This window comes from Schistocerca serialis, chromosome 8, assembly GCF_023864345.2.
Source record: "Schistocerca serialis cubense isolate TAMUIC-IGC-003099 chromosome 8, iqSchSeri2.2, whole genome shotgun sequence".
Classification (NCBI taxonomy): Eukaryota; Metazoa; Arthropoda; class Insecta; order Orthoptera; family Acrididae; genus Schistocerca; species Schistocerca serialis.
Genome location: NC_064645.1, coordinates 183,513,534 through 183,540,151, shown reverse-complemented (window position 1 = coordinate 183,540,151; position 26,618 = coordinate 183,513,534). Strand labels below are relative to the sequence as shown.

The 26,618-nt window shown below is 40.9% G+C and overlaps 1 protein-coding gene across 1 annotated transcript in view; it reads left to right on the top strand.

The window, feature by feature from the left end:
• Positions 1 to 26,618, top strand: part of LOC126416619 (ATP-binding cassette sub-family G member 1-like) — a 345,855-nt gene that overhangs the window by 179,914 nt on the left and 139,323 nt on the right. Inside the window, exon 2 of the mRNA XM_050084375.1 lies at positions 3,478 to 3,595. Within this exon, the coding sequence (XP_049940332.1) occupies positions 3,478 to 3,595 (118 nt within the window). The remainder of the gene's footprint in view (positions 1 to 3,477; positions 3,596 to 26,618) is intronic.

Sequence of the window (26,618 nt, the reverse complement as noted above, 5' to 3'; positions counted from 1 at the left end):
CAAGATACGCTGATCCATCCTCGATAGACCACCATTTATATAAGTGATATGCCCTCTAGTATTATTAGTAACTCTAAAATATTTCTGTTCGTTTATGACTCTCGCTTGGTAGTAAAGAATGTTGTGTGCAACATTGGCTCGGTTTCAAATAGTGCAGTTCATGGCATAAGTCCACGGCTTGTAGAAAATAAACTAACGCTAAACCACAGTAAGACTCAGTTTTTACAGTTTCTATCACACTATTCAACAAAACCCGACATTTTAATTTCACAAAATAGGCATATGATTAGTGGAACTGAACAGTTCAAATTTCTAGGTGTTCAGATAGATAGTAAACTGTCGTGGAAAGCCCACGTCCAGGATCTTGTTCAAAGACTTAATGCTGCCATTTTTCCTGTTCGAATGGTATCTGAAGTAAGTGATCGTTCGACACGAAAATTAGTCTACTTTGCTTATTTTCATTCGCTTATGTCGTGTGGTATTATATTTTGGGGTAACTCTTCCCATTCTAAAAGGATATTTTTGGCTCAGAAACGGGCGGTTCGGGCAATAAGTGGTGTAAGTTCACGAACCTCTTGTCGACCCCTGTTCACGAGTCTGGGTATTGTGACACAGGCCTCTCAATATACGTATTCCTTACTATCATTTCTTGTTAACAATATTAACTTATTCCCAAGAATAAGCAGCTTTCACTCAGTTAATACTCGGCAGATATCAAACCTGCATTTCGATCGGCCTTCCTTAACTCTTGGGCAGAAAAGTGTGCACTATATATATCAATAAGCTACCACAAGAATTCAAAAATCTTAACAGTAATCCACGCGCTTTCAAATCAAAACTGAAGAGTTTCCTCATGGGTCACTCCTCCTGTTCTGTCGAAGAGTTCCTTGAAAAATTAAGCTGATTCTTGTTGCATTGTTGATTGCGTTTACTTCAACTTAAGGCTTGACTTTTCTGGGTTCATAAACATTTTGTTTTTATATGTTATTACTTTTATGTTGTAACTTCATGTACTGACATGTTCCATGACCTTGGAGAGCTGCTGCTCAATTAGGTCCAACGGAACTTGACGTCTAAATACATAAAATAAACATGTGTGGAACCAGTTTGATTGTCAATTCTGTCCCAGCGCCAGTATTGGGAATATCGAAGATGAGTTACAACAGTTATGGGCCAGATTTCCTGAGGAGAGAATACAACGGCTTTATGACACCCTTCCCAATCACTTAATGCAAGGATCCAGGCCAGAGACGGTGTAACGTCCTACTGATAAGTGGGCTCATGCTACCAAGTTCTTTATAAGTTTGTTTCGATTTTGTAATCATTGAAATAACGTCAGCTACTCTCAACCGGTCAATTTTCTCCGCCCCTTCTGGGTGCTCCACTCGTTTTCTTGTTTTGTTTTTTTTAATTTTTTTGTTTTTTTTTTATTTGTTTGTGGGGCAGTGTATTTCAGTTTTCCTGATTCACTGCCATACAGTACTACACTACAGATAAAACACTATTCTATCGGAATTATTTTTGTTGTCAACGATCCTTTCACCTTTTCAAAAGCTCGTTCACCCATAGTTCGTATCCCGTTCACCCATAGTTCGTATCCCTTGCACACAACTTTCATTTTATTTCATGAAACATCGTAAGTACCTAACAGATTTTACTTGTTCCAAAGTGTTTCCTTCCAATGATATTTTGTCTTACCTTCATGTCTGTTGGTTCTCATTGCTTTGATCTTTCTAAATATAGTAGTGGAAGTCTGTATAAAGGCAGGGTTTCACGAAATTTCTGAAGCATGCATGTATCGAACTTGTTATGACTGTAGTAGACACATATGAGACTTCGACAGTCATGAGGGAACTGCATAGTTTCTTTCATAGCACGAGTAACAAAATAAGGCGTTTGCATTTCTTGGATGGAAATCGGTATAAAGGCACTCACCGTTCTGTGTGTTATTACTTTTTTTAGTCCTTTGTTCAACCTCAGATCTTCCTAATTATCTCCAAAAATTTCTTCGAAATTGATTTTTTTAAGGTTTGTAGTTCTTGCAGTGAAACTGTCGCCCACTCTTCTCGTGTCGATCTTTTCGGCTCACTTACGGCCTCAAATTGCCTTCCATTGCGATAAACAAGCCTTGCAAGTATTCCACAAAGGTTTTCCACAGGAATTAAATCCGGGGTACGTGCAGGCCAGGGCGAGATCTCGATATCTTTATCTTCAAACCACTTTTTCGTTGTAGCAGAAAGATACACAGATGCATTATCTTGTTGAAACATTATACTTTCGTCCCCTAGGACCTCTTATATTCTAATTAATGCTGCCTCTAGCACCTCAGTGCACATGTCAGTGTTCATTCTAGTGTTCATCCAAGCAATGCGTGACTTACCTTTACCGCAGAAGGCTGCCCGAGTCATAACACTTCCACCATCAAAATTTTTGCTCATTCTTACCTGCTGCTCTGTTCTCAGATCAGACCAATAACACTGAACTACTGTTCATCCGGCGGATCTAAATCAATTTTTTTCTTATCTCTGAAGACCACCTTACCCCAATCTGATGTCCATGATATACGTTTTTCAGCAAACTCCAGTCTAGCCTGTTGCCGTCGGGGTATTAGAGCAGGATCTGCTGTCGTTTCTTGAATGCAAGATGTTCGTCATCTGACAAAATTTGTCGTACACGTCAGTTATAGACAACTATAAATCAGCAACAAGTTGAGAAGAATAACTGTTTGAGGCTGTTGCTTTGAAGAAAAATAAATCTTTTTATGTCTCACATATTTTCCTACTTTGTCCATATTTTTAGTTCTGTCCATATCGTGCGCTCACGAAATTATCAATCACTGTTCTTGAACCGTTCAACTTCTTGGCAATTTGACGATTAGAGAGTCCATTTCCTTGTAAGCACCCATTTTTGCTTTTTCATCACATAACTGTTTTACACGTGGCATTGTCACAGTCGTGGTTTACATACACAACACGCACCGTCACGAATGGTGTCTGCGTCCTATCTGCAGTAAAGGCACGTACGTAAACACCGCACAGGGCCTACTGCCTTTATACCATGTTCCAATCTCTGACACCTGAATCGCTGATGTCTCGTTCTATTTCGTACTACTGACATAAGATGCAATACCATTTGACTGCACTTGTCGGTAAACTACGTAGATTTCATACATTATGCCCCTAGCCTTTTCTCATGCTTTGTCAAAGTCCTTTTCCGAAGCAACAAAACAGATATACGCAATCCTGCTAACTCCTAGCATCCTTTGTCCCATTATTTTCAAACATCCAGTCTCGTGTTCCTTTTCCTTAACTGAATACAAGTTGGTCCTCCCATCCCTCCCCCCTCCCCCCTCCCCATGCCCATATTTTTTCGAACAAGAATAAGTAATGATAATTTACAGCTTTAAGCTAGTAATTAGTAGAAAATAAGTCTGTTTTGCTGGATGTGAGATGAAAGAGTTATTGTGGTGTGTTGCAGAGAGCCGTGCGCTGCTCAAGGAAGTGAGCGGTCTGTGCCGGAGCGGGCAGCTGACTGCCATCATGGGCCCATCCGGTGCGGGCAAGACCACCCTCATGAACGTGCTTGCCGGCTACACGTAAGTCTCGCCAGGTTGCTTTTCATTATTCTAGTTCCGTTATGTTCTGCCTGCCATGATTGGTTGATTTGGGGGAGGGGACCAAACAGCGAGGTCATCGTCGGTCCCATCGGATTAGGAAGGGATTGGGGAAGGAAATCGGCTGTGGCCTTTCAAAGGAATGATCCCGGCATTTGCTTGAAGCGATTTAGGGAAATCACGGGAAACCTAAATCAGAGTGGTAGGACGCGGGTTTGAACCGTCGTCGTTCCGCATCAGAGTTCAGTGTGCTAACCACTACGCCACTTCGTTCTGTGCCTGTCGTGTCCTCTTCATAGTAGTTTGTCAGCCTTCAGCGACTTGAGGCAAAGCATTCTTCATTCTTTTGAGTTTCTCCAGAATCTCGTCAGCGAATGTAAATCACTTCTTCAGCATCAAGTGGGCAAATTTACGGAAAGTCTGTCCATCAGACCATCGTCAATTTGAATGAAATGCTGCATAGATGTTCTCCATAAAAAAAAACAGCTGAGCAAAATTTGAGCTTAAGATACAAGAAATTCGTACTTTACAAAGGCTTTCAGAATGGGGCAGTAAAATATGGTCTGAGTTCTACACGACGTGACAACAGTCTCCTAATATCGTTCAAATGGTTCAAATGGCTCTGAGCACTATGGAACTTAACATCTGAGGTCATCAGTCCCCTAGAACTTAGAACTACTTAAACCCAACTAACCTAAGGACATCACACACATCCATGCCCGAAGCAGGATTCGAACCTGCGACCGTAGCGGTTCCAGACTGTAGCGCCTGGAACCGCTCGGCCACCCTGGCCGGCGCCTAATATCGTGTCGGACTTCTTTTTGCCCGGCGTAGTACAGCAATTCGACGTCGCATGGACTCAGCAAGTCGTTGCGAGTCCCCCGTAGAAATATAGAGCATTACTACCTTTACAGACGTCCGTAATTCCGAAAGTATTGCCGGTGCAGAATTTTTATGTCCCATAAAGGTTCGACGGGATTCATGCCGGGCGATCTTCGTGGCCAAATTATGCTCTCGAACTGTCCAGAATGTTCTTGAAACCAATCGGGAACAATTGTGACCCAGCGATATGGCTAATTGTCATCCATAAAAATCCCACCATTGTTTGGAAATGGCTGCAAATATTCTCAGTCGTTTCAGTTCGACCAGAGGAGTCAGCCCACTCCATTATGGAGCCACCACCAGCTTGCACAGTGCCTTGTTGACAACTTGGGTCCATGGCTTCGTCGGATCTGCGTCACATTCGAACCCTACCATCCCCTCTTGCCAACTTAGAGCGGCACTCATCCAACCAGACCACGGTTTCCTAGTCGTCTAGGGTCCAACCGATATGGTCACGAGCCCAGGAGAGACGCTGCAAGCGATTTCGTGCTTCGCGTCGGTCGTCTGCTGCCGTAGTCCATTAACGCCAAATTTCGCAGCACTCTCCTAACTGATACGTTCGTCGTACGTCCCAGACTGATTTCAGCGGTTATTTCATGCAGTGTTGCTTGTCTCTTAGCACTGACAACTCAACGCAAACGCCGCTGCTCCCGGTCGTTAGGTGGAGGCCGTCGGTCACTGCGTCGTCCGTGGTGACAGGTAAGCCCGAAATTTGGTGTTCTCGGCACACTCTTGACACTGTGGATCTCGGAATACCGAATTCCCTATTGATTTCCGAAATGTGCCAATGCCAATGCACTACCTTTTTATACCTTGTGTACTCGATACTACCGCCATCCGTATATGTGTGTATCGCTTTCGCATGACTTTATTACCTCAGTGTATGTCAGTTTTGGTTACAAATAAGACAGCTTAAAACTGAAACTAATCCGAAGGAGATATCGGGATCGCATCAATAACTGTCAGTGCTCATCTGACCTAAAATTTTAATGCTGTGTCGTTGACCATTCTTCTGCTACATGAGGTCAAATTTCCGGAAAAATCAATCGCGACAATATTTCAACCATTTCACAACAGAATAAAAATTTCCACAAACAAAGGATATTGCTTGCTCATTAGGAGTCGCGTACAGAAACTATTTTTTATCATTTCTAACCAAATGCAGCAGTTACACCTATTTGAGAAGCTATTAAGATGTAAATATGCAAACAATAATTTTTTTTCTCAAGTTTCAGCATACTTTGATGTCGCGTTGCTAAATGTTGCACCTTCTGATTCTTTATTTTTGCTGTAGTAGAAAGGTCTGGTGGTTTTGTATTAGAAGAACATTTATTTGTTCTCGAGACGTCCTGGATAACGTTTGAAAAATGACCTTTGACGAAATTTCTTGTAATACTGTTATATATAATTTTTGATATATTTTTATTATTTTTAGACGCTATAATTGTGTATATTTACTAATGCTTTTATTTTTTATCGATATCTAACATTAACCGAGAATTTATTACAATAGTGGAAACACAGGATGGAAATAATTCAAAAAAATACGCTACAACTCACCTATAAATGATTGTACGACGGGAGTTCAGAAAGAAAGTTACATATATTATTACACGCTAAGACACTGCGCAACAAAAGTGCGGCATTGGCAGAAGAGAGTGCATTTACTGGGCTTTCTGCAGACACAGATCTGGTGCGGTATGGGTAACAGGTGCACCACAGTGCGCGAGTGAAATGCAAACGGAAACGTAGTCCATTGTTGAAGGTCTCGGGACAGTACGAGTCTTGCAGGCAAAACGTCTAAATTTCTGGCAGATTCACCTTGAAGTTCAGGATGTATATGACCAGATTCAGTGTCGCATCCACCTGTAGTGAACCGGTGCCAACAATTTGACCAAGGCCGCACAAACGTAACGCTAATGGCAAGCAAAGCGTTCGTCATCGATCACAGGCGACAATGTCCAGTAACTCGAGGAACTGATTCACAGTCATCGCAGATTTTCCAAAACGGGGACGTTCATGCAGCGGTTCTCGAATGGCTCCGTGACAAAGGAGGGGATTTCTATCATCGAGGAACTGAACAAGTGTTAGAAAGTTGAGACCATTGTTTCAGGGATTTAGTGTTAATGCCGAAAAACTCTCATGTACTTTTGTCACTTTGGAGTACAGTGCAGCATTAAATAAAAGCTACCTTGCTTGCCACAACTATACTTCTAAAGTCCCCTCGTAAAATGTACTTACCAGCAGTAACGGAAAATGACTGCCACCAATATATTTTTTCATATTGAGGAAAGGAAACAGGCCTCGATGCGCTTCGTCTTCCTGGTTTCTATGAGAGATGTAATTATGCAATATAGAAAGTACCACGACGTACCTGAGAATGTTCTTAATTTCCAGAGGCGTATAGCGAATCATTTAAGAGAGTTTGTAGGTATGGAATGACGAGAATATTAGGTGTGATACAGTAATAATATCATTTAAAGCGACTAAAGGCAATAACGCAGTATTATGTAATGTGTTGGATAGCTGTAAAAGTAGGGGACCTGGCCTAGATGGCATGGGTTTTGGTTTTTGATTTTATTATTTTTTTTGTACAACACTTGTAGAAATTCTAGTGTATGGGCGAATAGCTTAACTTTTTGACTGCAAAAACACGGAAGACCTATAAATTAAACACGATTTTAATTATACGTATTTAGTCAAATACATATTTAGGTAACCCCAAAAACACTTTTCCTAAAAGCTTGCAACTATGCCAACTAACCCCTAGAGGTTAGTTAGTATAACCTGATGTGGAGAAGGCTATTTAGGGAGAACACAGCAATTTTCGAGGACTTTCTTTTATGTATGTTTGCAGGTGGGGATATTCAGCCGCCAAATAATTGTCGAAATTCATGATGAAACCTTCAGCTGTCTTTTGTTTTGCACAATTCGGTAGTAGTTTCGCCCAGTAACCATTATCAAGCTTAGCTAGCATAAACGGTAGGAAAGTTATCCCATAATTTTAACAAATGTAATTTTCTCTTTTAAGCCCACCATAGCAAGTAAAAATTTCTCACAATAATGACTGTGTACGATAATCTTCGTCAAGAAGCAAGTCTACATCGACAGCTACTACACACTGAGTGTCAAGAAGCAAGTCCACATCGACAGTTATTAACACACTGAGTGTGTGGGCAATCTTCTTGACGAAAATTGTCGTACACAGTTATTAGTGTGAGAGATTTTTTTACGTACTATGGTGGGCCTACAAGAGGAAATTACTTTTTTGGAATTGTGGGATAACTTTCCTGCAGTTTATGCCAGCTATGCTGGATAATGATCATTGACCGAAAGTAGTAGCGAATTGTGCAAAATAAACGACAGCTGAAGATTTTTTTGTTTTATCAAAACTTAGGAAAGATCCTTTCCAAAGAATATGTTCTTCAAAATATAAATTCTTCTCGAAGAAATAATGCTTGAATGAAAGTAAATTCCACTTAGATGTATAAACAATGCTATGAACTTAAATGTGTGAATAATCAGCGAATGAAAAATATGTTCTGGTTATTATTATAGCTATGCGTGGTTTTTCAAACAGAATTATAGCTACGCGTGGTTTTAAGTCAACCAGGAATGTAGGAGTTGGACGCTCGTTTATTTGAACAAGTGTTTCTATTTTCGCACAATTTTTCTTTGATTGTACCATACTGAAGCACCCTTGTGTGGCCACCTCCAGTTATTCCCCTTTTGACCATGGTGGACACGCAAATCTCGTTGCCATCGTGTTCGAAAATCTTCTAATATCGGGCATGGTACTTCACCAAAACTTATTTCAACGTATCTGTAGGGTTAGCAGAAGGCTTTTGAGACTCTGGAGCATTTCTTGTTGATCTTGTTCGATGTTACTTGTTGGGACAGCTACGCCAACTGACCACATACCTAAAAATGCAAACTAGCCTCACAGGGACATCAAAAACAAAATGGATATCACACAAATCCATACATCAGAAATAAAAGATTATGACACATGCATGCATCCAGAGTTAACCGCTTTCCCCAAAACCGTCATCAGCAACACCTCAGATCGACCTATAGGTTCACCAGATCGAAGATTTAAGATCAAAAAACATACTCACCAGTCAGAACAATGATGAAATCGGGGTCCTTTCTTCGTGACGTTTCCAAGCAGACTAAATTTACGATGGGTGGTACACATTTACATGCACTTCCCTCTAGCGCGATGGCAGCACTCCAGGTCCACAGTGGCAGGATATAGAAACTGTGTGTCAACTAGCCCCTTATACCAACTAACCTTGGTCTCCCCCACTAACGATAACAATTACAGACAATATGTTGTTTTGCTAAGGTTTTCAGATCCAAGACTTATTTGATGCAGATCTCCAGGATAGTTTATCCCGTGAAAGCCTCTTAATCTCTCCATGACTGCTTACTATAATCAAGCCCTGATCTCCCTCTAAAAACCTCTGACATTTACCTCCGTTACCAAATCAACTATTCGCTGATGCCTCAGAATCCGTCAAATCAGCCGAACCCTTTTGTTGGATCATATACTTATTTTGTAACCAGTTTCATTCAATGCATTTTCATTAGTTACCGGATCTACCCATCGAATCTTCAGCATTCTTCTGTAACAACACATTTGAAATGCTGCTATTATCTTCTTGTGTGTAGTGTATATTGTCTACAATTCTCTTTCAGCTTACACTATTGACAAATACTTTCAGAAAAGACTTTATATTACATGAAGTTAATTTAGTTCTTAAAACATTCATCTTTTTCAGAAATGCTTTTCTTGCTATTGGTAAGCATATCCTCTCTACTCCAGTGGTCGCCAGTTATTTGGCCCAAATTAAAAAACCTACCTACTGCTTTTAATGTTTCGCTTCCTTATCTGCTTCCTTCAACATCTTCTGATTTACATCAGTTACAGCAGGTTACGGTCCTTTTCCCTTTTGTTGTTGTTCATCTTATAACCACATTTCTAGACACTATCCATTCTGTTAATTGTTCTTACAGACCCTTGTCGCTGTCAAATCTTAAAGTTTCTATTTCCTCTACCTAGAGTGTAACTGCTTTTCTGAATTTCTTTTCTGTTTCCTTCAGCACTGTTTCTCTCTCTTCTCTATTATTGCTTCCCTTCCTTCCATGTCCTTCGATTATTGTAACTACAGTATGGTTTCCGTATCGGTTAGCTCTAAACAAACTTATCATTATCCAAGTATCTCAATCTACATCTACGTGATAACTCTGCAATTAAAAAAAATGGTTCAAATGGCTCTGAGCACTATGGGACTTAACTTCTGAGGTCATCAGTCCCCTAGAACTTAGAACTACGTAAACCTAATTAACCTAAGGACATCACACACATCCATGCCCGAGGCAGGATCGAACCTGCGACCGTAGCGGTCGCGCGGTTCCAGACTGTAGCGCCTAGAACCGCCCGGCCACTTCGGCCGGCCCTCTGCAATTCATAGTCAAGTTCCTGGCAGAGAGTTCATCCAACCACTTCCACTCCAGTTCTGTACCTTTCCACTCTGGAACAGCGCGCGGGAAAAGGAGGAGGAGGTTAGTGTTTAACGTCCCGTCGACAACGAGGTCGTGAGAGACGGAGCACAAGCCCGGATTAGGGAAGGATGGGAAAGGTAATCCACCGAGCCCTTTTAAAGGAACCATCCCGGCAGTTGACTGAAGTGATTTAAGGAAGTCACAGAAAACCTAAATCAGGATGATCGGACGCGGGTTTGAACCGTCGTCCTTCCGAATGCGAGTCCATTGTGCTAACTACTGCGCCACCTGACTCGTTGAGCGTGAAAAAGAACTCTTAAATCTTTCCGTGCGAGCTCGGATTTCTCTTATTTTGAGATCATTTCCTCCTATGTCGGTAGACGACAGTAAAATATTTTTCCATTCGGAGGAGAAAGCTGGAGATTCAAATTTCATGAAACGATCATGCCAAACTCGCTTATCATATCCGTGACACTCTGTACCCTATTTCGCGATGATATAAAACGAGCTGCCCTTCTCTGAAATTTTTCAATGTCCTCCGTCGATCCTGTCTGGTAAGAATCTCATACTGCACAGCAACACTATAGCAGAGAATGGATAAGCGTAATGTAGGCAGTCTCTTTAGTGGATTTGTTGCATCTACTAAGCGTTCTGCCAGTAAAATGCACTCTTTGGTTCGCCTTACCCACAACATTGTCTATGCGATCGTTCCATTTCAAGTTCAAAAATGGCTCTGAGCACTATGCGGCTTAACTGCTGAGGTCATCAGTCGCCTAGAACTTAGAACTAATTATACCTAACTAACCTAAGGACATCACACACATCCATGCCCGTGGCAAGATTCGAACCTGCGACCGTAGCGGTCGCTCGGCTCCAGACTGCAGCGCCTAGAACCGCACGGCCACTCCGGCCGGCCCATTTCAAGTAGTTCGTAATTGTACTTAATAGGTATTTACCGAACTGACACCCGTTAGACTTAGAGATTTATCGTGTAACGGCAACTTAAGGATTTCTTTTAGTATTTATGTGGATGACCTCACGCCTTTCATTACTTAGGGTCAATTTCCGCTTTTCGCACGATACACATCTTGTCTAAATCATTTTGCGATTGTCTTTGATCTTCTGATGACTTCACTAAACGGTTAATGACAGCATCATCTGAAAACAATCTAAGATTGCTACTCAGTTTGTCTCTTAAGTCATTTATATAGATTAGAAATAGCAATGGACCTATAATTCTACCTTTGGAAACACCAGATATCACTTTTGTTTTACTTGAAGAGTTTCCATCAATTACCATCAACTGTGACCTATCTGAGAGGAAAGCGCAAACCCAGTCCCACAACTGAGTCGGTACCCCAACTTGATTAGATAACAATTCCGATACTGTAAGCGTCCTAAAAACAGTCGAGATTTCTTTTCCTGTCAATAAGACGGTTTTGTCTTCTCGGTGCTCTTTCACCTTCGGCAAACTTGTTTTGTCTTGAACTTTGTCTGCTTTGCGTAATTCTGGTTTCTACGTTTCGCCCACCGCTATGTAACAACACCAGAAGTCATTACGCTGCAGATTTTCCAAATACGTACCTGAAACTTCCTTCCTGAAGCGTTTCTGGCCACCCCTCGACAAACGGGGCAACCGTCGCTTTCCCGGTACTTCATATATAGAACTTCATTCGTAATATTGCGTACCCGTTCATATGAGACGCCAGCTCTTTCAAAAACTGTCTGCTTAATGTCACGTTCTTTTACCACGTTTATAATTTTATAATTTCTTTTTTTTTTCAAGAGGTCTTCAGTGTATTAAATGTGAAGCATTGATACGCGCACGGTTGAAATAATTTATCCCGTAGTAAACGGTCTAAAGGCTTAATCTCCACGAGCTCCCTCCAGCACAGTTTTTATTTGACCCGAAGACCTTTTTTAATTACGTTCTTTCTTTGTGCGAGACTCGTCTTCATCCAGTTTCTACGAAAAGTTTGGCACCGATCACGAATGGTGGTTCCCAGATTAGCAATTTCGCCTTATGTCTCTATGAAACTGTTAAAATAATTTCACTTATCAACAGTAAACCACTTAGTTCGCCACTGTTCCATAGAAATTTATAAGCCTTATCCACCATCGTGCAGCACAATCATGTGCTAGCAGGAAACGTTAACGATTTTGCTGCCGCCATTATGGCGAAGAGGAATGTTGCGTGGCTGTCGGGTGATCAATGACCGACAAAATTCCCATAGCTGTGGCTTTAAACTATAATAGCAGAGAGTGGAGTCAAACGAAACGGTAGTTGATACTCTCTAGTGTCTGAATCTCGTCATTGTCGGCATAAAGTAGACGCGAACGGTTATCGCAGGATCATGCAATTAACCAAGCCCTAATTTCTGTATTTATACCCTGTTGATTATTTGGTAGAGAAGTGGACTTCCGTTTCGCTTTCGGTGGATAAAACATTTTTCTTTATTGTTATATTTCATTAAATTAATTATAATGTCGTTACTGTAGGTACAATCCAGATAGTGAAGCAGTATCTCTCTAAACGGTGCTGAATGCGCGCTTGACGCATCAGCAGGGAAGATTTCGGATAGTTCTCTTTTCTTAATACAGGGTGTCCAGTGATGGAGTCATTAATTTCATAATTAGGTATTTCGAAAATAAGATCTATAGACGAGTGCAACAAACGGTACGTTTATAGTGCAAGCTGTAATAATTTTATACAGAAGTTTCGAAATATATCGAAAAGTTGTTAACAGGTGGTGCTGCAATCGCAATATTTAGCTACTATAACGTTCGTTGCTGCTGAGAGTGATCGGTTCCATCGTTGAAACATGAAAGGAAATTGACGTACCGAAGAAAGAGGTTCCTTGTATTCCACAGTGCAACGCGTTTTTCTGGTACCGGAATACCACAGGTCAGAACGCGGTTACGGCAACAGGGTACAGTTTTCAGACACGATTCAATGTCTCAAAAAGACCCGATTCGAAAACCATTCGCAAGCGCTTCGCCAAATTTCAATGGGCGGGCAGCGTGGCTGATGATCTAGCGGGGAATTTTGACCTCAGGAAAACTGTAGTTGCTCCTGATAATGTCGACACGGTTTTTGAAATTACTCACAAAAATATAAATGAATCAGTCCGAAGAATTTTAGCAGAGATTGGTTTGAAGCGTTTCAGCCTACAACCGTTTCCACTCAAATTCCAAGGCTACCAGTTCTTAACTGTACGAGCTGTGCGGCAGAGGGATGACCTTGCCAAGCAGATTCTCATAATATTGATAAAGAAGGCATTGGTGTTGGCTGCATCTGATTCATAGATGAAGCACACTTTCAGCTGAATGGAGTCGTGAATAAAGAAAACTGGCTATTTTGGAGTTCCGCAAATCCCATTTGTGTGAAACGAAACCATTGTATTCTTTTAAAGTTACTGTTTGGGCTACGGTATACAGCGGAGGCGTTATTGGCCCTTTTCTCATAAGAGAAACGATTGGTAGTGAACGTTACTTTGCAATTTTAGAACAGTTTGTCTCTGCAGAGCTGTAGTTGGAGGTTCGATCAGGCAACGAGTAGTTCATGGACAGTCACCTGGACGACCTTGAATCGGCAATTTGCGTGGCATCTGAATACATCTCCATTGAGACACTCACTACAGGATGCGATGACAAATTTCATTGTTCGTCTGTGCCATCTCCGTGCAGCGAGTGGTGGACTTTTCGAAAAGATTGTGATGTGATTGCAAAGAATGCTTGCAGAGAACACACGCTGATGCTGTACGAGCTGCACAAAATACAGCGCCATCTGTTTTCAGCTCTTTCCGAAACTTCTGTTTAACTTCTTTATAAAATTATTACACTTTGCACAATCAACATACCTTTTGTCGCACTCTTCTATCGATCTAAGTTTTCGAGATGTTTAATTTTGAAATCAGGGTCTCTCTCCGTCGCTGGACATCCTGTAGATTTTACTGTACTGTTAGTAGTGTGGTCATAAGAATGTATCCAATGGAAATGATATGATAAAACACGTAAAGGATTATGTAAAGCTGATATGAAATTATTCTGGGGAAACGAATCGAGGATAACCTCAGTAATATTGCAAATTTTACTGTCACCAACCGTCCTGATGAATAGGAACTGGTAACATGAAACGCTTCAAATGAACTGCAATACAAGTCGCAACGTTAGCATTAAGGCGCCCTTAGCTTGGCGGTTGTTGTATTTACTGGAATTTTGCCAGAGCATGTTGAACCAAAATACGTAGTTGTTTAGTTCAAAGCTAACGGCCATAAAACTGTACACTGTAGGGAGTACAAGTAAGGCGAGAACAGGAAATGACGCTTGCTGTCTTCGGACTTCCTACGAACTTTCCGAACTGTGATTTTACCAAAAAAAAGCTGGGCATGTTATTCAGCTGAGGAGCATTGTCAGCTTAAACCTCTCAGCTTAATTCAGTTTTTAGTCGTATAAACAGCGACAATTGTAACCTCACACGCGAGCTTTGGTTTCCTTGTGCCAGTCGGCATTCCATGCCTGAGGATTTAGCTTGTCGGAAGCTGGAGTAACAAGTGTAAGACAGCAGAAAGTTGTTATTGACCAAAGTTCACTCACTCACGGAACGTTCCTTCCTTTACCACCCTCTCCCCCTTTCCTCTAATTTCCCTTTTACCTGTGGAACTGCAGGCCGTTGTGGCCGAGCGGTTCTAAGCGCTTCAGTCCGGAAATGCGCTGCTGCTACGGTCGCAGGTTCGAATCCTGCATCGGGCCTGGATGTGTGTGATGTCCTTAGGTTAGTTAGGCTTAAGTAGTTCTAAGTCTAGAGTACTGATGACCTCAGATGTTAAGTCCCATAGTGCTTAGAGCTATTTGAACCATTTTGAACCTGTGGAACATATCTTATTCAATAATCAACAGCGTGCAATCAACAGTGTTTCCGCCAAGTATTTCTGCCTAATAACCAATGGCCTGCAACATGCCGTACCCATGCACGTAATGCGAACTTAATAACCTCATCTTTTGAGCACAGACCACAGTCGTTTCCCCGAAAGTACAAGAAAGGTATGCTGATTTTATCGTTGCTGCCTCGCATCTTCGTACTCGCACGGAAAGTTCGCCGGGAAATGTCAACTGGTTCTCCATTTCACTCTCTCCAACGCACAGGCTTCGCTTGTCACTGAGCTACAGTCCTGGGTAGAGGAGGAAATAGAAAGCTGTCCGCGTTAAGTAGGTTTTCACGTTTACCTGTACATTCATTTGCTTCGGATCAGAAGATAATCCTTACCGATGCCGTCTTTGGACTGAAAGGCATGGATGGACTTTTTGGAGCTCTACAGTACGCCTCGAGAGCACTCAGGACACTAGAGGCATTCGATAAATTAAGTTTACAAAGAATGATAGTATAGGATTTGTGGAAAGTAGGTGCGGTTTAAGTGGTTATGAAAGAGCCAACAAAGGTATTTTGACAAAGCTATAATGACAAGTTGTGCATGCACATGTACGTAGAGAGCCTTATCAAGAGGCTGTACGGAGCCGGAAAATATTTGTGTTGCGCGACCAGCAGCACACGCCAAGTGACGAGAAAACAGCGCGCGTCTGTCGCATTTAGAAGAGTATACGAAAGGATGCTCGCAATTACTGACTTATATTTATTAAGTTCGTCTGCCGCACGATATTGATATTACTGAAGGGAGCAGGCCGTGTGTGGCCGTGCGGTTCTAGGCGCTACAGTCTGGAACCGCGCGACCGCTACGGTCGCAGGTTCGAATCCTGCTTCGGACATGGATGTGTGTGATGTCCTTAGCTTAGTTAAGTTTAAGTAGTTCTAAGTTCTAGGGGACTGATGACCTCAGAAGTTAAGTCCCATAGTGCTCAGAGCCGTTTGAACCAATACTGAAGGGAAATAGGTTTCTCTGAAAGAATTAGCATGCAGATAGAAAATAGCTCATTTTTTTCACGCACAATATCTTGAAAATTGTAGATGTAGGTGAACAAGTATATTTCGTTTTCCTCGATTTCCAAAAGGCTGTAGACGCTACACTGCGCTATTGACCGATGACAAGATACAGTCACAAGGATTATCTGTACGAATATGGCATTAGTTAGAAGCATTTGCGGCGAACGGGTCCCCTTAAGCTGCACTGCACGATGCATGCTCAGTACAAGCTAAAGTAACATTGGATGTCCCTGAACTATGAGTAATAGAATAACGGATGTTCTCAATCAACATAGTCGACTTATCAGAAGGGGTCAACACCACTATCACACTGTTCGCTGATGGTAACGTTACCCACAGGAATATATTGTCCATGGGTGGTTGCAAAGAAATTCGGAACAACTTGGAGACAATATCCATGTGATGTAATGATGGAGAGCGCAGAAAAAAGTGAATAAATTCAGTTTCGTTAGCAAATTAGTGGTGAACTTCGGTACATCATTTTACATATTTTAGGGGAACTGTAAGATGCTAAATGAAATGGGATGGACAGTTGACACCAGTATTAGGGGAGGGAAATGAAAGACAGATTGGTCGGAAAGGCTATGGGAAAGTGCTACACATCTGTAAAGGGCGTCGGATACAAGAAGCTAATGCAACTAATTCTAGAGTGCTGCGAGATGCTACTAAAGCGTCTGCAGTCGTTATCACCTTGAGAAACCAGACTGTGGTTGTAAGAGCCAAGACATAAAAGGGCGACAGTTGATCAGAAACTAGTGAAGCGGGATTGTAACCTATCCCATGTTTATTTAATCAGTACACTGAGCCAGTTTTAAAGTAAACCAAATCGAATCTTTTAGAGGAAAGATAAGTTCATTGAGTAGAAAGAAATACTTGAAGGTTTGTTATTTAAATAATAAAACACCGCACCAGTTACGTTTCTTTTCATGCATGGCGCGATGCGTTCCGGAAATTTATTCCTATTATCAAGCGCAAATATCTACTTTTGTATTTTCTGTGATGTTTACAGATCTGTTGATCAGTTTATCTTGCCCTACAGTATTATTTTTGTGGTTTTACTGCGACCAGAAAATAAATCTTGCTATTTTCTTACGTGCTAATGTTAAAAAATAATATTTTTATCTGTCCGCTTACGTGTACAGGTGCTCCTTATAGCGCAGACATCAACAAAAACGCAAACCACCACTCAAACTGTTTGTTTATGTGAATTCAAAATAAGATACAAAGATATTATGACGGTGTAGCTTCACAAAAAGTTTGGATATAGAAGTATTCCATTTTTCGTGTGTTACACTATTTAGGTCAAATTGTCATTACATTATCGATTATGCATTGTACTATATATGATAATATTTTGTTACAAATATTAACTTAAATATATGAAAGAATGAGCATATTTATTGGTTTCCTATAGTTATTATATGCAGGAGAAACATTTAAAGAAATTAATCGATTCACTATGTAGCTTGCTATAGGGAATTTTTTTATCCTTCCTTTTTGTGGTTTACAAAAATTCCCAACGTCTCCATTAAATCTATTGCATGTGATTTGTGGAAAACGTGAAGTATCTTAAGATCTTCTTCTACATTTGTAATTGGGTGTCCTGAATTTTTTATATGCGGCTAATTCTGAGAATTAGTTATGTGCGTAACAGTTCAGAGTATCTAGTACGACAGTTCTTGTCAGTAGTAGCTTGAGCAAGTTTTACACGTGATTTTGTATATTCCCGAGTCTGAAAATTTATCCTGTTTGTGTTTAAGATATGAACTAATTCCTTTTGTAGGTTGTTGTTTGTAAAAAAAACTACGTTGACTTCATTTCATCTAAATAGGTTTACTACTTTTTGGGAAATGTTGCCCACAAAATTTATGATGGCCACACAGGTTATTGTATTGTTAGCTCCTTCTACAGAGCCAGGAATTGTGGACAATGAGGAAGGCACAATACCTGGAAGTAGACAGACAAAAAATACTATTTTTTTAGCACCATAAAATCACGAGATTTATATTTTACGGTTTTCCGTTTTCAGTGTAAACACAAAAGGACGATGGCAGGGCAAGAGAAGCTGAGCAAAACATCACAAAAATAGCAATGTAAACATTTGCATTTGGTAATTAAAATAAATTCTCGAAACGCGTCGTGCAAAGCATCATAACAATAATTTCGTCTCGCTCAATGGCCCGATGCAAGGCTTTCACACTATCCCAGATTAATGAATAAATTCATAACTGGCGCAATGTTTTATTATTTCAGTCGGGAATGACACAGCTGCAGGCTTTCTAAAAACATCGATTACCATGAACCGAATTAAACTGAAGGTTTGTCAGTGACACTATAATTCTGTCAGAGACGTCAAATGATATGGAAGCTTGTTTAACGCAATGGATAGGGTCTTGAAATGAAGTTATAAGAGCAACTTCAACAGACATACAACAAGATAATGGAGTGTAGACAAATTAAATCGGGTAATGCTGATGGGACTAGGTTACAAAATGAAACTTTAAAAGCAGTAGACGAGTTTTGTAATTTGGAAAGCAAAACAACTAATGATGGCAAAGTAAAGAGGATATAAAATGCAGTCATGAAATGGTAATAAAAACGTTTCCGAAATATTTTAACATGAAATATCAATTTAAGTGTGCAGAAGTCATTTATGAAGATATTTGTGTAGAGTATAGACGTATGTGGAAGCGAAACACGGAAGATAAATTGTGCAAACAAGTAGGAAATAGAAGTTTTTGAGATATGATGCTACAGAAGAATTCTGAAGATTAGATGGATAGGGTGCGTAACTAAAGCAGAGGTACTAAAATGAATCGGGGAGATACATCTATGGCGTCACTTGACTAAAAGAAGAGACACGAGGATAATCCCAAAAGAAAGGTCTCCAATTTTTTTATAAGCACATAGACCTGTTTATTTCTACAATGGTTTACATCAGTTTACAGCTTGAACATTTACGTATTTTTCGACATAATCACCATTTCTGTCGATGCATTTTTTTAGACGCTGTGGCAGTTTTTGCATGCCCCTGTCATACCAGCTCGCCGCCATGCTGTTCAGGAAGTTATGAACCTCTTCTTTCACCTCGTCGTCGGAGCTGATTCGCTTTCCGGCCAAAAGTTCTTTTAACCTAGGGAACAGGTGACAGTCACTGGGCGCCAAGTCAGGACTATAGGGTGGGTGGGTGATTATGTTCCACTGAAACTGTTGCAGGAGAGGGATGTGGGGGCGAGCGTTGTCATGGAGAATGTGTACGCCCTTGCTCAACATTCCACTCCTCCGGTTCTGAATTGCCCGTTTGAGTTTTTTCAGAGTCTCACAGTACCTGTCAGCGTTAATTGTGGTTCCAGTGGGCATAAGGTCGACCAGCAATACCCCTTTCCGGTCCCAAAAAACGGTTGTCATGACTTTGCCGGCAGGCTGTGTTTGAATTTCCGCGGATTTGGCGAAGAAGGATGCCGCTACTGACGTGATTGTTGCTTGGTCTCAGGTGTAAAGTGGTATGCCCAGGTTTCGTCACCCGTGACAGTTGAGTCCAGAAAGTTGTCCTGTTCGGCTGCAAGGCGGTAAAGAAATGCGCGGGAAGCATCAACCCGTTGCCGCATGTGGTCCTCAGTCAGCAAGCGTGGCACCCATCTTGCGCACATCTTCCGGTAGTTCAATGTTTCCGTTAAAATTCTGTGAGCGGTGCTTCGGGAAACCTCAGGAACCAACGTGCAGAGATCATCCAGGGTGATCCGCCGATCTTCAGGCATGCTTTGCTCAACCTTCAACACTGTCTCCTCAGAAACTGACGGTCTCCCGCCCCTTTGTTCGTCGTGAATTTCGGTCCGACCAGCTGCAAACTCTCTACACCACTTAACGAACATTTTTGACATCCATGCACGACTCACCGTACACTTCCGTCAATTGGCGATGGATTTCAATCGGCGCAGTGCCCTTTGCGTTGAAAAACCGAATAACTGGGCGCAATTCGCACTTGGCGGTAACAATCAAAGGGAGCTCCATTCTCAACGGCTGCCAAGTCAAGACTGAGCGCCTCAGCGCGGCCTGCGCATGTTTACACGCAGCACTCTTCATAACAATGTGTCCAACTGCCACATACAAACAGAGTTCTGTACTTATAAAAAAATAGGAGACCTTACTTTTGGGATTACCCTCGTACATTTATTGGACTGTTGTGTACGACTTCGTACACATTGGTAAGGGGAGGTGGGCTACAGAGTGGTGCGGCAACAGTCGTCGTGGGAAAGCTGGACAGGAACAGAAATGATTAGCGTACAAGTTAACACAGTAAACAATAGATTTCCTTAACTTGTATTTCTCCAAAAATACATGAAGACTCGTTACAACTGATGCAAGAAGAAATAGAGTCGAGTTATCATACTGCCCACAAAGAAAAGTCTCTTTGTACTGAAGCACGAATGATTGAAGACAGAGCCGTGAACAGGGGGCGTCTGTGTAGCAACACACTGCAAAGTGGCTCTGATCATGAATGGGCTACGTCACTAGCGCCGGCCATCCTATACTGCAGTGACAGAGGGCACTCAAAGTACGATGTAGCTGGAGTTGTGGTCCAGTGGACGCGACGATTGGGTCTGCCACGTCTTGGGCGACTGCTATCGGCATCTGACGGAAACTTGCAATTCCGTTGCTATGACGCCCGTGGGATGGTACTTATACGTGATACCAAGTGGACAGCTCCTCACACATTAAGGAACAGTTATTTTGGTGTAGCGCACAAAAATCACTCAAACTGACTAGGCTAGAATGCAGCAATCTGGTTCCAAATGGGTGTAGGCTTTACTAGTTATGCCATAGATGAAGAGATTTGCCGAGGATAGATCATTGTGGAGAGCCACATCAAACTAGTGTTTGGATTGAAAACCCTGAAAACCCCAAGCTCGAAATGGTTTGTTTATTTACATGCAGTCAGTATCAAAAATTAAATTATTTTTGTGGATAATTCTGTTTATTTGTCATTATATGAGTCAGACGCTGTGAGTTATTTATGTATCTCCCAAACATGTTGTTATCTGCTGTGCGTTATTCTATCAATAGAAAAAAAATGTTCCAGAGAAAGTATTTGCGTGTTAAGTTGCCGTGATGACTGGGTGTTGTGTGCTGTCCTTAGGTTAGTTAGGTTTAAGTAGTTCTAAGTTCTAGGGGACTGATGACCATAGATGTTAAGTCCCATAGTGCTCAGAGCCATTTGAACCATTTGTTAAGTTGCCAGCTGTCTTCTGAAGATTTCTATTGGATTAAGTATTATGTTGACTGCTTATTGGAATTTATTGTACCAGAACAGTTGCTTCTGTACAAATCAGTAATTTATAGGAAAATTGGATGTTACATTGTTACTCTACAATAAAATTACTCACCACTTGTAAGCATTTTCACAAGAAGAATTTGTGAGACTACAAGAAGAGCCACTTACGTTCTGTAGTTACAAAAAACAAGGGTCATCTTACGTTTAAATTACTAATGTCTGGAATCTTAAAAAACGTGCGAAACTTCTTGTGTACATGATAGACACGACATGTTAGATAATGTGTGTGCAAAATATGACTCAGTTACCAAGACGAAACAAAGGAACGTTCTCATTGACCACACTGCGTGTTTTCCGTAATTTCATTTCTTTGTTAAGTTCATGTGACTGAGAGAAATTGGTTAAATAATGCGGAAATGGGATGAGAAGTTCCGCCTTATGCAAGACACCTTTTTCTTTTGTTTCACCCATACATGTTTCAGCACTTTTGTGCTGTCGTCAGTGGGTTCTATTTTTTAACTGTAAATTTGTTGTTAACATATTAACATTTGTGTTGTTTACAACATTATGTAAAAGTTGCATTTATAACTTAATTGGCGAAAAGTGGGTGTAAGCATAAGTAACATACCTTACATGATGTTATTGTCCATTTATTTTGGTAGCTGTTCTGCTACACAATGTACAACTTGTCATCTGCGAACAGCAAAATGTAATTTATTTTCTGTTTGTTATGCATTTACGGACGGAAATAAGACTGTATCACGTTTTCTTTCTGTAACTTATAGTTTTGAAGTTGTGGTGCGTTCTCCTGTGTAGTTGGCGAAGTAAATAGGCTTACTTCTTTGCCTGTGTTCGCGTGGCAATGCACTTTTTCCGATTACTCAAAACATAGGCGGAGTTTTCGCTGCCATTACGTGTTGTTGTGGCTGTGTGGCGTTCATTTGTTTCGTAGCGTGTTCTGCTGGGTGAGGCGCGCGAGTTTGAATTGTATTTGTGTTGGTGGTGTGTGGTTTGTGTGGGTTTATGTGTGTGTGATGTGTGTGTTGAGTACTGGGGCAGAGAGAGAGAGAGACGGAAAGAAAGAGAGAGAGAGAGAGAGAGGTTTTGTGTGTGTGTGTGTGTGGGGGGGGGGGGGGGTGTTAATTGTATAGTTCTTCTATTGTGGCGAAGAGGGTTTTGTTGCACAGTGATGTGTATTCATTGAGTACTTTCTTTCCTTGGGCTATTGATTTTTGGATGTGGTAGTTTTCTTCTATAGTTAATTTTTGGTGTAGCCTGCTGCTAGTTTTTAGGATGTGAAGGTCAGTTTCAATGTTTGTTGGGTGGTGGTTGTGTGCTACCAGGTGGTCTGCAAATGTTGAGTGTGTGCTATTGCTTTTCAGTGCTCTGAGGTGTTCATTATATCTGGTTCTGAAGGTCCTACATGTTTGGCCCACATATACAGATTGACAGCAAGTAAGTTAGTAGATGCCGGACTGTATTTATTTGTCATTGTTGGTGGTATTTCTTCCGAGTCTGCTATGTATTGTGTTGTTGGTTCTGTATGCTATGTTAAGTCTTGTTTCTTTAGTATATTTAGTATATCTAGTATATTAACCACACACCACTAACGACAAATACAATTCAAACTCGCGCGCCTCACCCAGCAGAACACGCTACTAAACAAATGAACGCCACACAGCCACAACAACACGTAATGGCAGCGAAAACTCCGCCTATGTTTTGAGTAATCGGAAAAAGTGCATTGCCACGCGAACACAGGCAAAGAAGTAAGCCTATTTACTTCGCCAACAACACAGGAGAACGCACCACAACTTTAAAACTGTAAGTTACAGAAATAAAACGTGATACAGTCTTATTTCCGTTCGTAAATGCATAACAAACAGAAAATAAATTACGTTTTGCTGTTCGCAGATGACAAGTTGTATGATGTGTAGCAGAACAGCTACCAAAATAAATGGACAATAACATCATGTAAGGTATGTTACTCATGCTTACAACCACTTTTCGCCAATTAAGTTATAAATGCAACTTTTACATAATGTTGTAAACACAAATGTTAATATGTTAACAACAAATTTACAGTTAAAAAATAGAACCCACTGACGATAGCACAAAAGTGCTGAAACATGTATGGGTGAAACAAAAGAAAAAAGGTGTCTTGCGTAAGGCGGAACTTCTCATCCCGTTTTCTTAGCAAGCACGGAGACAACAAGAGAGCTGCACCACAAGATGATTAAATAATGCGATGTTGGGAGCGTAACGACGTATATCATGAGCAGCAGTTTTCAGTTTTATTTTCCAGGTCGCATTAAACTATTAAAACTTGCAAGAGAAATTGCAGTTTGGTGGTACTTGCGTCCAGAAAAAGTTTTACAAGCTTTGTGCTAGTATATAGAGCGATACTGTGAACTAGTTAAGGCATTATACTAGTATCTGAGAGAATGAAACGGCTTGTAAACCCTGCTTATGACTTCCAGAGATTTAGTGGACGTCAGTATTGTTTCCTGAAAAGACACGAGGATATCTTAAATATCCTTTTCTAACATTACGTTGTTCACATGATTGAACACGTACTGATGTCACTCGAAAATGCTCTTGTATGAGCGTGAAACCGACCACGATTCTTACATAAAATATGTTGAAAGGATGCTGCTCTCCTAGTAAACCAATTTCTTAGTTTCTGTGCGCAGAAGTAGGTCATTAATGGAAAGATTCGTACCAAAGAATCTTGTTATTGTAAGACTTAGTGAACTTTTCGGTAAATAATACCCGTTTTTCTTGAAATCAGTTTTTCAGTTTTTTTGGGTTCTTTTTGAGTCATTAATTGTTGTTTCGAATGAACGGCGAAGAACTTTATCTCGGTAGTTTTTGTAGTTTGATTTTTAGCGTGTTCCGTTTACTGATCAAAGATCTCAAATTGTGCTGTTGCGCTGCATTAATTTACTTCTCAACTTGTTTGGGACAGCAGCGTGATATTCTTCTCCGAGACATTGTGTAGAGAAGGACAATAATATGCTCATGCTGAGCTCGAGAATTTGCCTAATACGCTGTTCCACTGGTCGAATCCTGCATAAACGCGCTGGTAGCTGCCGAAATCGGTGGGCCCGGTATCTCTCGTCGATAAACACGTGTGTGCCAAAACCCCCTTAATTCCGCCGTTAAGATAAAGCTACAAGGACAGCTGCAGAAGACTATGTAGGGCACGACTGCCTGAAAGAGGCAGCAGAGGATGATGAGTCCAGTGTCTGCTATTTGGTGAACATGCAGTGTGAAGGTGCATCTGGGCTACCGACGTGGCACTAATTTCATCATCATGAGTACCCTTATAACATACACTGATGGATAAAGGCGTCCCCTAGACTTCATCAAATACGATATTACGATGTTCGATAATACGTACCCATGTTATGAAATAATTTTTACTGCTTCAGGTACTTTTTACTTATATATATCAATTCGGTGTTTCTTTAGCACATGCTGCCTTCATCAGGTGCATTACAGTTACATGTGTATTAATTTGAAGTGCGAAGAGAATTAATTTCTGTGTATGCCAGCGAGGCTATGAAGAACTAGAAATTATCGCTCGTGGCACGATTTTCATTCCTTGCTCATTGCATGCTAACAGATTGTTAAAGTGTAAGCTAGAAAGAAGCAATGCAAATTTCTTAAAAAATTTATCTAGTGTGGAATGCTTATTTTATTAGTATAAAGAATTAACTGGAAAAATTTCTAAACATTACTGAACAAACAAGAAATACTAACAAATCAGACAATTTAATTTGTGTCATTATGTAAATATGTTTACAGAGGGTAATTCAACTGCCTCTACCGCTGTAATTTTGTGCAACCCGGAATGTTATATATGGCATTCGTAAATCACATGCGAAATTTTCGTAATCTCTCGCTTGCTATACCAAAACTATAAGTCCTACAGATGAAATGAACACGACCATTTTGTAGGAAATTTAGTTCAAATGGGTCAAATGGCTCTGAGCACTATGGGACTCAACTTCTCAGGTCATTAGTCCCCTAGAACTTAGAACTAGCTAAACCTAACTAACCTAAGGACATCACACACATCCATGCCCGAGGCAGGATTCGAACCTGCGACCGTAGCGGTCTCGCGGTTCCAGACTGCAGCGCCTAGAACCGCACGACCACTTCGGCCGGCAGGAAATTTAGTATAATTAGATTCTGTTCCGGCAAATGTTTTCCCTAGAGGCCGTAGTTTCTGAATTGTTCAAGAGACACATACAAAAGTGATCTTCTAACGCACCCCTGCACCACACTCTGCGCAGGATCCTTTTCCCTAGAGCCCGTAGATTTCAAATTATTCAAGAAAAACGTACAAAAGTGATCTTCAAACGCACCTCTGTGCGACATTCAGCCCCATCGATCAAACTTTCTAGTATGTTGTTCTTGGAATTCCCTCCTACCACTGTACAAATATTTGCGGCTACACGAATTATTTCCCACATCCGACCTGTCTTGGTCTTCTTTGACTGGCTTTCTTACGCCACCGTCGTACTCGAGCACTTACAAGTTGTAAAACTGAGTTTGTGTAAATCTTACCAAATAGTTTTGTGAGTTTTGACAGCATAAAATAAATCATTACTTCGTTGTGTTCATCAGTCCTTCTGGCTACGAAACTACTGTGCTTGAAAGGGTTAAGTTTGGATCGAATTGTCTGTCTAATTAATATTAGCGTAACATTTACGAAAGGCGTTTTTCGTTCATTGCTTTCACAGGCAGATTGAAATTAATACTGTTAACGGAACAACCGTCTATGTGGGTGACGTAATAGCACAATCAATTGAGAGCAAAAGAGATCGAATATTGTAAACGGTTCGTGTAGCTAGAAATTTTTGTACAGTGGTAGGAGGGAGTGCCACGAACAACATACTAGAATTGCTGACTGGTGGGGGACGAGCGATGGGTGGAACTGCGTTTGAACGTCACTTTTGTACGTTTTTCTCGAACAATTCGAAAAGCCGGTCTTCAACAAAGACGTGTTCCAGTACAAAATTTAGCTACATTAAGTTTTCTACAGAAACGTCCTGCTCATTTTTTTCTGTTGGACTTATAATTTGCGCGTAGCTAGCGAGAGAATAGGAAAGTCTCGCGTATGGGTTATGAACGCCAGCTTAACATTGTGGGTTGCATAAAACGACAGCGGTAGGGGCAGCTGAATCATCCTGTATAAAAATGAGTGTATTTTCATTCATTGTACTACCTTAGCACTTGCAATAAGTTTATCTTAGCAGTTAAGAGTCAACATCTGGATGCGAAAATGTTAACTAATGAGACTGTGTTTATTGCTCTCCTCTGAGCGCGAGACAAATTTCTAGATGAAATGCTAATAACGACATTAATGAACTGTTTTAAACATACAACTAAAATAA